This window comes from Heliconius melpomene, chromosome 1 (assembly GCF_056956725.1).
Source record: "Heliconius melpomene rosina isolate 202511_hmr_F chromosome 1, ASM5695672v1, whole genome shotgun sequence".
NCBI classification, from domain to species: domain Eukaryota; kingdom Metazoa; phylum Arthropoda; class Insecta; order Lepidoptera; family Nymphalidae; genus Heliconius; species Heliconius melpomene.
Window position 1 is genome coordinate 8,299,701 of NC_140389.1, and position 15,018 is coordinate 8,314,718.

Sequence of the window (15,018 nt, forward strand, 5' to 3'; positions counted from 1 at the left end):
AAGTCATTAAATTATATATTGTCTCTATTTTTTTTAATATACATCTATTCAAATTTGAATCAAAATATACGATAAATAAGAAGAAATATATGATAAAAAAATAAAAGAGAGTCTTCATCAGGAAAAACATGTGGACATGCGATCTCTATATATAATTAAATTGCTGCTATGGCAATTATTTCCATTCATTCGTTCATAGCTATGACCACAGAATGCTATGACGCTTAAAAACTTCACGCCATTGAAACTAGTACTCACATACATACACACATCACTATAACGATATTATATCGTTCATTCAACGTTAGCACTTAGCTTAGCACTAGCAGTGCCAATGTCAACTTTGTAAATAGTGAACGTATTTCACGGATGTGTAATCACACTGTTTTCGCGATTTAATTATTGCTCTAATATTAATATAACAATGGAAACAACTTTTATAACTTAAATATTGTATATTACAATAGGACGCTCTGGTATTTTATAGTACAGAATCATTTCGTGAACCGACTGGAGTTAAACGTGTCCTAAATTAAAAAGTAGTATCTTTGCGAAAGTTTTTATTTTCATTGCGATTCTAATGGCCAAAAATGCATGTATTAAGTAGCTTAGTGTTGTTTTTATGTATTTTGTACAGTGTAAGTGGAAGTGACAATGAGGTTTCTAGTGAACATTCTTTGGAGTTGACCCAGTCCCAGAATTTGGCGCGTCAGGAGCTCATTCAGGAAAGGTGCGGGCGTCTGAACTTGAAATGGGGCCTCGACGATCTGCCTCCAAATCAGTTAGAACATATTTTAGTTGATGATGAGCATAAACTCCTCTACTGTTATGTACCAAAGGTGAGATTGGTCAAGGTAAACAAGTAATCTGTAAAATAAATCGTAGTTTAACTAACGTCATTGGTTTTTCCTATAAGTTTGATAATGTAATAGTTACCTGGAAACTCGTGGAATTTTTCTTCTCGTTTGAGTAACTAAAAATATTTCTCATTATAAATTTTTTTTTAATCTTATTTTTAATAACCCATTTATTAATTTAAAAAATATATATATTTAATTAAAATGCTGCATTTATTTGCCTTTTTCATCGAAATTACTGAATCATCGATTTTATCGATTATCAAGTTAATTAAACTTTGATAAAAGATGAAGGTAAAATCTTCAGAATAAACAAATAAAAAAGAAATTAATATCATCAATTTTATGTACTAAATTAAAAATATTTATATCAATATTAAAAATACAGGTGGCATGCACTAATTGGAAGAGAATACTTATGATATTGGCTGGAAAATGGAATGACACAGATGTTCTTTCCATACCCGCTAGCCTGTCACATTCTCCTGGAATGTTCAGGAATCTTAGTTCAGTATCCAAAGAAGACAGAGATATAATGCTAGAAAACTATCATAAAATGATTATTGTGAGGAATCCATTTGAACGACTGTTATCTGCATATAGAAATAAATTAGAGGGAGATTTACCTAGCGCTAGATATTTTCAAGTAAGTATAATATATTTTAACTTATTATATTTATTCCGCTTTACACTCTTTTCTATGATATAGTAAATTAGGCTATGAGAATGTAGTATTAAGACACTCTTCTCTTTATTTCTTTTTTTTGTCTTGCTAAATGAGTATATAAAAATAATTTATTTCTCTGAGTGGAGATTGAACTCTGAACTGTCTCATTTCGAATCAGAGGTTTGTTCCACTGTGTAACGAAGGCAAATTAGTTATTTTAAATTTAGTTTTGATGTTGCAAATAAAGTTATTGTAGATGACTAAAAGAAATGCACTATATTGAAGTATTAGTGTCAGTACTCTATATATAAAAATGTAAACTGGAAATTAAACTTTCATTTTTTTTATTTATATTTTTCTAATCAAACATCTAATCAAAAAAATATTTTTATGTACAGGTGCTTATAGTAGTACTCGTTTTTTGTTAATAATAAATACAAATGAATTATTATAAAATATACTTCCACTCTTGATTTAGTTTTTAGTTTATGGCATTTAGTAACTGTCACTCTCACATCAAATTGTTCCAAAGTAAATAATTGTAATTTCAGTATTCTTTCTTATAATTTACATGCAAAATAAATTATATAGCCAATCAACCAATATACCTTACTAGCGGACGCGCGCAGCTTTGCTTGCTTATTTAGTGAATGAGTGAATTCTAATAAACCATAAAATACGTTTTCAATGAAATATTTTTAAAAGTCTAAATTTCAAATTTTATAAAAATTGGTGGCCATTTAAAGATTTTTCCATACAAACTTTCAACCCCTTATTTGTACTCTTAGTAGATATTTTCTAAAAAACCACGAAATACGTGTTCAATGAAATCTATTTAAGAGTCTGAATATCAAATTTTATAAAAATCGGTAGCGATTTAAAAAAAAATCCATACAAACTTTTGCATCCCCTATTTCATCCCTTTAGGGTTAAAATTTTTCAAAATCCCTTCTTAGTGCATGTCCAGAAATGTCCAAAAGATCTCAAAACAATAATTGGATTGGTAAATATAGGATAACTAAAAGGAAAATACCATTCAATACAATATTTGTCTGTATGTCCATCATGTCTCGATTGAGGTAATTACGAATTAAGTGAATAGTGATATTAAAATAGCAGGTAAATTAGCGTACGCATATTATAATATGCCTCGTATTTCGTAGATTCAACAACTAATGTTTTTTAAGATAGAAAATGCTTATTAGTGTAAAAAATACTGAAAAACATATTAAATTTGTTTTTCATATTTCTTATTCAAAACTATTATACTTTTAGACTTATTAAATGGAAAACAAAAAATATTTAAGAAAATTGTACAATTACATCATAGCAGTTGGCATGCGATGGTCGATTCGATCTATTCCTGGAAAATATTTATATTATTAAAGGAACCCTTTACCCTTATCCCCTGAAGGCATACTGAAGCCCTTGTGTAGCGGAACTTAACGCCACGCTTTGTCTCATTACTCATCATCATCATCATCATCATCAGCCTGTTCTCGTCCACTGCTGGACATAGGCCTCTCCAATGGCACGCCACTGAGCTCGATCTTCAGCTCTTCGCAACCAGCCGCTGCCCGCCACTTTGCGAATATCATCACCCCATCTAGCTGGAGGACGTCCTACATTACGTTACATTATTGTCTCATTACTAGAACGAAGAAATTAAAATATTAAATATTTCTTTCCTTGAGAGGCTGATTATCTCTTAAGTAGAAGAAGACTTAGAAGTATTTTCGTCTTTTCTCCATATGTTTCTCGGGCGTAACTGAATCTCCAAATAAATAAAGGTTTTTCTATCTAGAACCTTTCTCTATTTAAAATTAATTGTACACTATTTTACTCATTCTTGTCATGTTTGCAGTTGAAAATCTGGTTTCTTTAATAGTTTCTTATATCTAATCAAGAATCGTCAAGTGTAATCTGCTGTTGTGGCGTGTTCTTGTATTATAAATCTCAACACATTTATATACTAATTATAACAAGATACTTACTTATATATTTTCTTTTTTTTCTTCAAACGTTTTTCACTTATTTCACGCAAGTTGTATGCGTGTTAAGTGAATCTAGTGTTAAGACTCTGAGTTCTTCACTTTTCGCCTATTCTAGAGACATGGAAAGTACAAGACCTGATAAATTAAAAAAAATCTTCAATACGTGTAAACGGAATCGAACCCACAATCATCGCAAGTGTAGATATAACAGTGCCACGATAACGTAAAAAATATTTCACATACAAAATAAATGACAGGAAACGTCCTTCATCATTTGGAAGACATTTTGTTCTTTGATATTAGAATTCATAAATTACGTGTTGCCTTTAGCTAAGTATCTGTTAGGTACGTCTCGTCTCAATTTTTTGCTCCCCTAAAATTAATGAAAGAGATAGAGATATACTAAGTAAGTTTTTATTTAATATTCGACTAGTTTTAATATGTTTTGCTGTCGAGAATCGAGAATTTATCGTGCTGTAGATATGAGGGTCTATGACTTTAAAATAGTGCATGATATACAATTATATTTATATAAGTTTGGGATTTTATTTTATTACTGACAAATTATACAACGTCGGCGGATTTATGTGTACATTTTAGAATAATTTATATGCTTGGAAATGATGATTTCATTTATTTTAGCTCTATTATTTAAATTCATTTCTTCGCTCTGATGACGATGCAAAGTGCGGCGTTGAGTTGCGCCATTCAACACGCATTGCCCCCAATAAAATTGTGTGGTTGAAACGATTTAATATGATTTTTACGATTAATACTTTTACTTAGGCCGAGTATGCCAAGTGTTTTAAGAAATATAGAATCATTGTATCTTTTCCTTCTTCCTCGTTCTTCTTTCCTTTTCTCTTGCAGTTGAGAGTTGTTAAAATATAAATTACCTTTATATAATATTGATACCAATTTAATGTCACTTAAACGTTAATTGTCGGCTGTGCTTCAGTTATTTTAACGGTGGCTCTTGTCTTTACTACTTATACCTCCATACTATACATATCGCACGTTTATATAAAATAAATCTATATCAATGTAAACAAAAATCGTCATAATGATCCATTACTTAGAAATAACAGTTTAAGTATTTCATATTGATACATTCTGGTCCGAAACTTTTAACATTATATATTTATTTGCATTTATGTTTCTTTTGCATCTGTTGCTAAAAAAAATAACAAAATATGCTAAAATATATTTATTATTCAAGGATCGCGTGGGCAAGCGCATCATAAAGGCCTTCAGGGAGAATGCGTCGAACGAGTCTCTAGAAAACGGACATGACGTCACGTTCAAAGAGTTCGCGTTGTTCCTAACAAATAAGTCTAAGGAACTGGCTGACGTCGTGAACAATGAACATTGGCAGCCCATCACCAGCTTGTGTCATCCGTGTCTTATTAAATACACTTTAGTTGGTAAGTTTGTGTTTTTATTTTTGTGCTATTTTTGTGTTTGCAGATTAGGTAGAGGGGGCTCGTATTTTTATAAACCTTTTATGAATAAAGCCGTCATCCTATGATCGCTCTCAAGATCGATCTCCGAGTTGAGAGCGGATTGTAAATAGGGGTTGGTGTTGAGAATGCGATACTAAAAATAATTCCTCGTAAAATGCGCATTATTTTATCAAAAAATATCATAAGAGTTCCAAAAATAATAAGCAGCTTGTCGCCTTTTTCCACACAGTTGGCCGAAGGGTAGAAGAGTAGGACTAAAATGTATAGTGTAAAGAAACTGCGGCTCTGGTTTTCGCCTGTATTCGAGTCATTCGTGTGTGTCCCGAAAAGGGAAATAAAAATAATTCATTCAAGCAAGTGGGTATCGAACCCACACACCGCGTCGCGCTTGAAGTCACGCAGAATAAAGAACTGGTAGAAAGTATATGATAAAAATATTTTTGCAATACAAATATTATTGCACTTACATATATTTTAATATGAACACGATAATAATTGTATTTTATAAAGATAAATTTTATTGGGGTCTAACGAATATTAGTCCGCGATAAGTATCGTAAAGCGGTAAATATTATTAATTTCGCCTTGGATGTTCCGTAGCGTACCGTCGGCCCATAAATTATCACGAATGCCATATTTATTAAGTGATTAGATCCCCCTTTGGTACTTTATTAAAGATTTCCATTCTATTATACCTTCAAGGTCCTTTTTTTTTCTTATTTTGTTTATGTAAATATTTATAAGCTTCAATTTTTAAAATGATTATTATTGTCTATTTACCTGAGGCTATTTGTGGCGCAGGGACACGCAACTGGTTGTGAGTTCGATATCCACTCGAGAAAATGAAATATTTATTTAAATTTATACTTTCATTTCTTCGCTCTGGTATTGAGGTTAAGTGCGGCGTTCAATTCCGCCACTCAACACGGCTCCAGAAGTCGGCGAAAAATGAAGAACGGAGTGTCTTACCACCAGGTTCCCTTTGCCTACCCTGCTCTACGCGAAATACAACGTAAAGCTAAAAAAACATATAAATAGGTGCAAATATACAGATTAGCTAACTAAAAGCCGAACAAAGTCATATCAATCTATAAGTATAACTAAACTTTTTATGTTAACGTCGGCGTCTTCAGAGTTCAAACCGATATTAGATCTGCAAAGGATGTTTTTTATTTGTCAGTTCGTGTTTCTTAAAATACTCGTCTGCTTCGAAACACGTGTGCGATTTAGTTATTGTTTTGTGTTTAAGAAAGTAACATATTATTTTTAAATATAACTAAGCTTTATGCATAAAGTGTACCATAGATGAAGGGAATCTAGTGCTAAGACACTCCATTCCCCAATTTCCGACCAAATTTCAAGGCATTGCGTGTTGAGTGGCGGAGCTTAACGCCGCGCTTTGAGTTGTTATAAGAGCAAGGGAAAAAAATATTCTTTCCACAGAGTTAGAATAAAAATACTCGTATATCTATTACTAGTGGACCCGGACGCGGCTACGCCTGCTTGAACTATAAGAATATTTTCGCGTGGGTCATACTCATACTATGCCGCGCGAAGGCTAGGTCATTTCGAATCAGTGACATCTCCTTAAATATTTATTAGAATGTTATACAGTAAACTATAATTTCAATCTAGATAAAATGTTAAAAGTGACTATAATATTTGTTTTCATAAGGATGAATATCAAAATGTCGCGGTAACAGTTGCGTAGCGACGCGACGGTTGTTATTAACATGGCAGAATAAATTGCATGTCAAATTAGAAATAAGTCTTTTAATATATTAGTTTATATGTGTAATGTAATGTTATGTAGCCTATAGCACTTCTGAAGAATGCAGCTTTCATACAAAACAAAAACAAAGTAAATTGGACTAGTAGATCCAGAGATCAGCGTTCAAACAAACAAACAAACAAACTCTTCCGCTTTATTATATTACTATAGATAGATAATAAATTAGAGTAAATTTCAATGCAATCGCGTGTGACACCCAAATATTTATTCCTCATACGATAAGATCCCGTGATCTTTGCCCCATTAAGTAGAACTAATTAGTTGCTCACTCCACTAAACCATTACGTCACATACCAGTTTAAACCGATTGCCAAAATAAACATTACAAATCAATCTGTAAACACTTATTTAAAAACTTCATTTAAGACGTCAAAATTCACAAGTTATAAAAGTTATTTGACATACCGATTGCCCACCACATACAAAATACTCTTAGCATAAATTTGCATATAGTAGTTAAAAAAGCATTTTCATTATTTTAATTAAACTTAAATTGCTATAATAAGGACAATTTGATATTTATTTATTTACTTATTTTTAACCGACTTGTTGTAAGAAAAGGAGGTTATTTTTTACACTAGACTAGACTATCGTGTATTTAGGCTGAAAATTTGAAGAGAGTGTTTTAACACTAAGTAAAAGCTTGTTTAGCACTTAATTCTTGAAAATTTTTCTCGTAATCTTATTGTCAATAAAGAATTTGCTATAAAAAATAAAGAAATTGTCAAAATTGCCTGAAAACTAAACTTTCTATGTCTATATTTTCCTTAAAATGTTCCGTTTTTATTAAAACACGAAAATTATTTAGATTAATAAATAAATAATCGAGTTCTAGCTACCAACGCCGCGAGCGGAGAGCTAGTACAAAATAAGTTTTTTGTAATTAATGTATGCTTGCGTCATAATTGTTAGTTACACCTACGAGTACACAGAGTTCAGAGTAGGTACAGACAGCTACAATTATTGTTAAAACGTTTTGATATTGAAACTATATTTTGCCACTAAAAGTTGTCACTGAGGGTCAGTCTCAGTATAGTTGTATAATGTGATGATTGTAGCTTCAAATCCCGTTAAAATTTAATATCTTTAATTAAATTAAAGTGTTTCCTCATCGATTAGAAAGTTAATTGTTAGGTTCCATTACTTAACAACGTACCTACCATAGAGCAATATACCCTTAGAAATTATAAAAAATATTAAGTATATTTTTTACCTTTAGCATTTTTTTTGTTTTAATAGATAATTTTGTTGCTTTTAATAATTTTTCTATGATAATTTACTTGAAAATGTTTCATCATGGCTGTTAGAAGAAAAAGCGTTCTTATTGTGAAATGTGATAACAGTTCCAGCTAAAAATTAGTAATAGATAAATATTCGTAGGTGTGGCATACTGAGGTCGTTATTTATATATAGTTGACGTAATATGCGTGAAATACTACGTTTGTATGAAATGATTCAATGTATGATGAATAATTCAATTACATTTTAATTCAATTCAATTACAGATTATTTCACAGACTTCCACCAGACCCATTACTCAGAATTTAACCAAACTTTCATCAAACTATCCTACCTAGGTAGGTATCCAATAAAAAAAGAATCATCGAAATCCGTTTATTCGGTCAAAAGTTCTGAGGTAACAAACATTAAAAAAAAAAACAGTCGAATTGATAACCTTAAGGAAGTGAGTGGGTTATAAAACTATTGTTAATTTTATATATATTTTTGCGTTCGCCTGTACCTAAATACGCACATATATTACTAAGAAATCCAAATAATGTATACAGCTCGGTAGCTGTATACATTTTAAATTTGTATTTAACAATACGGAAACAGTAATTTTAGATAATATCGTAATTTATTTGGGTCAAGGAGTTTTTTATTCATGGTTAACGTTCAAAGTCGAGATGTTAATTAATTGAAGTGATTTTCTTTAGATTTAATTATAATGGAAAGATCTAACAGTATATATATCTGCATCTGTCTTGTATATCAATTGAATGCTGCCTTTGCATTTTGCCTCATCAGCGAAGAGCGAGGAAATGAAAGTATTAAATATTTTATTTCCCTCGCATGCGATTTGAACCCGCAACCATTGCCTTTACAGTCTATTACTTATTTGTGTATACACTTAAATATCCACATCAAATTGTTCCCAGGTAAATACGAAACGTTGGTCGACGACTCTCTTCTGGCCCTTCACACCATCAACGCGTCGCACGTACAGTTCCCCCGTCTGGCGCGCACCTCTGGCACCGCTGAAAAACTTCGCAAGTATTTCTCTCAACTCGACCTACCTCTCATAAAGAAATTATATAAGCTATATAAATATGATTATAAAATATTCAACTACGATCTAGATAATATTGTTGGTTTTGATCTGGGGTAGAATTTTTAATTCTTTTTATATTAGAAATGATCTAAAATGAATGTTAATGTCGTAAGAGCTTTAGCATTGGTGATTTCACGAACGTGCCTTAATTAAGCTATAAAAGGAGCTTTTAATTGGCAACATTTTATTACCCCTTTTCATAGTGTTGTCTCAATTTTGAAACCTGACTCATTTTGTTAATTAGGTTATAGTATAAGTTTCGCAATGCGTAAGATAGTGTTGTGAGATAGTGCTATTGTTTGTTTGTTTAACAGGTATATGTATATCTGGCATGTTACAGTAACTTTTTTAGCAGTAACAATATCGTGTGAACGAAAATGTGGGGCTTATTATTTGAATGTTAATGATCAATATGGTCATTTTATTAGGATTTAGCAGATTTTGAAATAAAAACTGTATAGTTTTTTTTAAGTATATTGAAGTTTCTATCGAATAATTAATTATTAATGTAAACATTATGTATTTTTCCTGTTTTATCTTGCTCTTTTATCTGAAATAAATACATTTTTCCTAGATGCAGAACAAGAATAATAATGTTTAACTATAGCCATTTTACAATTAAAAAAATGACTATAAAAAGGGCTTAGACAGTAGTCTTTAGCCTTTAGCTGGTAGACGTTAATTAAAAAAATAAAGAACCTATATGTTACGTCATATTCATATAATAAATACATTTTACGAATTATATACTAATGAATATACCTCTTATACGGCGGTTATAAATAAATCAATCATTATTTTTTACGACCCTACCTGCCTCAGGTCTTATTTCTACAGACGAGTTTTTTTTTTCTTAAATCACTACTTACTTATATAGCATAAGTAACATTGAAATTATATATTGCGTCTACTATTTTTTCTCTTGAACTAAGACCTTGGATGACTTTGAAGCTAGTTTGGAAGTATCTTGGTAATATGTCAAATTTTCTTTATCCATTAATGGCCAAAAATTGCTTGATAATATATAGTTAGTTCTACTGCAGAAATTAAAATTTTAGTAAACTTGAATTGTTGAAATTTTGAATTTGTACTTAGCACTTTTCATGCATTTAGTGCTCGTCAAAACTAAAAATAATGTTATTTATAAAATTATTTTTAAGTTATAGATATATATAAAATATTTGTGGTATGATAATAAAGGTGTACAAAATGAGAACTGCTAGCATAGTCAGTGGTGAGAAAGCCTAGATACATATATAGGGCTATATTATAGTACCGACACTAAGTACCTACTTTTATTTTTCAAAGGCAGCATTTTACTTTAAATATTTATTTATTATATACAGCAAGTATCCAAGCGAATACTAAAATATATTTTTATATCCGTAGAATACCTTGAAACGAATAATTATTTGTACTTGAAGGATTTCGAGATTTTCTAAATAAATTATTAATATTAAAAAATGGTGTTCATGCTTACAATCGTTGACAATTTGGACACACTCACAAGTATGTAACCTATACCGTTGTTGATACATATATCAAATCGAATTTATTAATCGAATTGATTAATAAATTAATTAATAAAGTATCAGAATAATAAAACATAAATAAGTAGATAGTAAAATAAGAATCTCATGACGCACATAATATTTTAAGAACGTCGCTTAAGTGTCTTAATAATTATGATTAATTCAAAAATCTTAAACTTATGATATTTTATTTCATTAAATACTAATTTTATTATAAATAATAAACTTTAAAACTTAAAAATATAACTTTGTAATTAAAATCGGCTATGTAGACATTTCTGCCCGATCTTCCCCATCACTTTAAATGTAACTAATAAGAAATTCTACTCTCATATTTTTAATAAGTTACACGATTTTGCAAAACGTACATATTTTAGCTATAATTAAGTAAGAATATTATTTAAAATATTTTTGATGATATACAATATTTTTGTCAAGTTATCACTTATTAGTTATTACTGTTAATTAAGTAAATAATATAGGTATAATGCATAAAAAATAACTTTCTAGGTTAAATTAAATAATCAACACGTGTAAATACACGTGTTGATTACATAATATGAAGCTACGATTCTACAATATTTTTACAGCCTTTTTTCGCACATGTTGTTTTTCAATATATTTTTAATGTTTATCTATATATATAAAAGGACTTGTCCTCACTGACTGAGGTAAGACGCACGCACAGCCGTAACCGCTGATGGGAGAAACGTGAAATTTGGACAGATGTTTACTTTCGTAATCTGGACATCCACTAAGAAGGGATTTTGAAATTTTAACCCTAAAGGGGTAAAATAGGGGTTCAAAGTTTGTATGGAATTTTTTTTAAATCGGCACCGATATTTATAAAATTTAAAATTTAGATTTTTAAAAGTATTTAATTGAACACGTGTTTCATCGTTTTCTAGAATTCTCCCTCTAAGGGTGCAAATAAGGGGTTGAAAGTTTGTATGGAAAAATTCTTAAATCGCCACCGATTTTTATAAAATTTGATATTTAGACTCTTAAAAATATTTAATTGAACATGTGTTTCATGGTTTTCTAGAATTCATCCCGTAAGGGTGCAAATAAGGGGTTGAAAGTTTCTATGGAAAAATCTTTAAATCGCAACCGATTTTTATTAAATTTGAAATTTAGACTCTTAAAAATATTTCAACGAACACATGTTTGATGGCTTATTAGAATTCACCCCTAAATACGCACGCGAAGCTGCGCGCGTCCGCTAGTTTAATATAAACCGTTGATATACGATCATGATTGTTTATTTTATAGGTCTTTCTTAATTTGTTTAAATCATTCACTCTTTTCTCCACTTTTCGCCATTTTATAGGTATTACGAGCTGGTGCGCGGAATATAAATACAATTATAATATAATGTGGTCTCAGAACTATTACATACCGTTAAAATTATCTTTTACATCAGTGAAATACGTTTTCTTTAGAATATGTTGTAGCTGTACACAGTCTTTATATAAACATCTTTGTTTTCCCAAAACATTTGAAACTTTAAACTAATGGTTCATATGACGTTTAGTATTTAAATAGTTTGTACCTAGGTTTAAAATTTACATTAAAACAAAGACGTTTTAAAAAGTTTTTAAGAAGAAATTTAGTTTGTCCTAAAATTAGAAGTCCTTTAATTAGAATTTTATACATTACATAACTTAACTTATTATGACATACTATATATTTATTTCACTTCTTTTAAAATAACAGTAAAAAAGATTATCATTGCATTTTATTTTTATCTGTTGGTACCTCGCAATTAAAAAATTAAGATAACTGTCGAGCTAAAGTTCAAGGTGTATTGTTCAATAATTATTAAATTGCTTAGCATCGTGTTAAGATAAATAAGTATTGTCGATTCTAGAATGGCTACTTGTTACATAATATTGTGAAAATTTATCGATTGTTATTTGTCCCAGTTGTCCCCTTTTCGTATTTTTTTTTTGTTTTTGTTTTGTCTTTTTATTAAAGTAGCCCTTTTTATTCGTTTTCATTAAAAATGTTTTTATTCGTTTAAAGGCTGCCGTGGCGCAGCACAATGGTGTGACTGTAACGCGACGGTTGTGGATTCGATCCCTCGTCCACTCGTAGAAGTGAAATATTTATTTATGTTTATATTTCCATTTCTTCGCTCTGGTATCGAGGCAAAGCGCGATGTTGAGTTCTTAACACTGGGTTCCCTCTGCCTACCCTGCTGTGTGCGGGATACAGCGTGAAGCTGCTTTTTAATTTGATTTTGTTATTCGTTTAATTTTGCGTTAATTGAAGTTTGATCCGAATTTACATTATATTAAAACTGGGCCAGGACGGTATATAGTAAAATAATATTTCATTACAATATTTTCTCACTAGTGAGTTATCGATGTTGACATACGACTTGTCGGTCAGTTATCAAACTGGCGCTGTACGATTGTCATATCATGCAGCTATTTCCATTTAAAAATGTATTTTACATTATTTATTGATTACACTCTTCATTTTAAATCAAATAATTGCAATTTGTAGAAAATAATCATAATTGAATTCATGACAAAAGCTTATTATGAGGTTCTTGCAAAATCTGAACACTAATAATATCTTATTCTGAATTATTTTATATATAATCGTGAGGGTCTTTACTGAAAAAAAAAGAACATGTTACGTAGGTTTTAAAAATATCCTAGTGATCAGGAGCGCATCTGGAGATAATTTCCAGTTGTACCACTTCGCCACCACCTCCAACCCTAACCCCATATGTATCGAGTAATTTATTAGTAATTCACTTACCTCAGAGCTAAGACTAAATTTATTTAAGAAAAATAAATACGCGCATATAAAAAAGCACAAATAAAGTTCATTTACCTATTACGATTTAATTGCATTAGATTCACCGTTATTTATTACACACACAGTGGAAATCTCGTGGCTTTTTATATAAGTTACGTTATTTTAAACGTTATCAGAGTAGAAAATAACGTGTATTTCTATAATATAATATGTGTAATTTTATGATATTTTCGTGTATTAATTGATTAATTTTGTGTTGATTCCCACTCGGGGAATAAAGCATTGAATATTTTTCTTTCTCTCTGTCTACCCTGTTATACGAGTAAAAGCGTGAAGATGAGATAGACAGATTATTTACTGTATATTGTATTAATAATTGCTTTTACAAAAAATATGTAATTGTCCACATTATAATTATTATATATTTTTAATTGTTCATTGTTAATCTACTCTGCAATTAATTTGTGATGTAAGAATCAATAGAATATAAAAAATATTACATATAATAAGACATTCTCGTAATTTATATTGTTTAAGTTATTCTAAAATATAGGTACATATCTAAGTAAACTAAGTGACTTCATAATATATTTGGATAAGCTTCGATCTATAATAATAGATAAAGAAAAAAACCTCTAATATTAAGATAAAAATTGCACAACAGTGTTAATTCACTAAATTTGACACTACAAAAGTGGAATAAAAATGCATTTTTTTATATCAGTTAAGGAGAAGTTTTATAATATTGTCCAATGCCTGCCTTTAAATATTTTATTAGTAATTAATATGCAATTATTAATAAGCAAGTACTTATGATAAGAGCTGAATGTTAGTTAAAGATGATATCCCAAAGCTCCCTGTGATAATACACTCAGTACATTAATTAATATCAATTATCGCTTGAATCGTCCGCTTGTTTTGTTTAATCTATGTTCTAATTTTAAATCAACCATTTCTAATTTTAAACTTAATATTGAATTGATGAATGTTCTATTTTCAAAACCATTCCATTATTTAATTTTAAATGAAATTGTAATATTATTTTTTATTGCCTAAAAATCTATTTTTTTTATTTTAATTCCATTTTATCACTCTTTATTTTTTAATTGGTTTAGTTATTCTATTTTTGTATGGAAAGTACATGTTTTTTATAGTTTTAAGTACTTGTGTGTAACATATAAATATTTTTTATATTGCTTGGTTATTCTTTAGTAGGTACCGTTAGCTGAGATGTTTACTAAAGAATGACGTGAAATTGTCACATAATGTGATTTAAATAAAGGAAATGGTGTTAAAGTATTTGTTTTATTTTCCCTTCGTCGTTCTTTTAATGAGTACATATATTTTAGGATTTCATTTATAATATTCTTCTTTATTACAGTTTTTTTTATGTTATTCAAATCCTGTACTCTGTATGTTTAACATTTTTTACTATAAAAAAGTTAATTAATATAGACGACGATGGTTAATCTTAAAATTTGAGAATGAGTAAAAAATTAAGTTTATCTTGGAATACACTTTTATTAAGTCTGTTTATAATTTTTGTTTTTTTACTACGCCACAAGAATATTATTTTTTTTTTATTTGTTTAGTTAATCAGTTAAAAAAA

At 29.7% G+C, this 15,018-nt stretch overlaps 1 protein-coding gene across 1 annotated transcript; it reads left to right on the forward strand.

Annotated features, from left to right (window-relative positions):
- Positions 1-296: 296 nt before the first annotated feature.
- Positions 297-11,169, forward strand: LOC146541181 (carbohydrate sulfotransferase 11). Its single transcript, XM_085189023.1, has 4 exons — positions 297-839; positions 1,246-1,503; positions 4,738-4,942; positions 8,933-11,169. Exons 1-4 carry the CDS (start codon positions 591-593, stop codon positions 9,160-9,162), a joined length of 942 nt encoding a protein of 313 aa, XP_085045149.1. The 5' UTR covers positions 297-590; the 3' UTR covers positions 9,163-11,169.
- The last annotated feature ends 3,849 nt before the right edge of the window (positions 11,170-15,018 follow it).

What these genes read in the sequence shown, in the direction of transcription:
- LOC146541181 (XM_085189023.1), top strand. Translation starts at nt 591, where the DNA reads ATGCATGTATTAAGTAGCTTAGTGTTGTTTTTATGTATTTTGTACAGT. An exon ending in CTAGCGCTAGATATTTTCAA is followed by an intron (nt 1,504 to 4,737) that starts GTAAGTATAATA and finishes TTATTATTCAAG; the next exon opens with GATCGCGTGGGCAAGCGCAT. An exon ending in TATTAAATACACTTTAGTTG is followed by an intron (nt 4,943 to 8,932) that starts GTAAGTTTGTGT and finishes AATTGTTCCCAG; the next exon opens with GTAAATACGAAACGTTGGTC.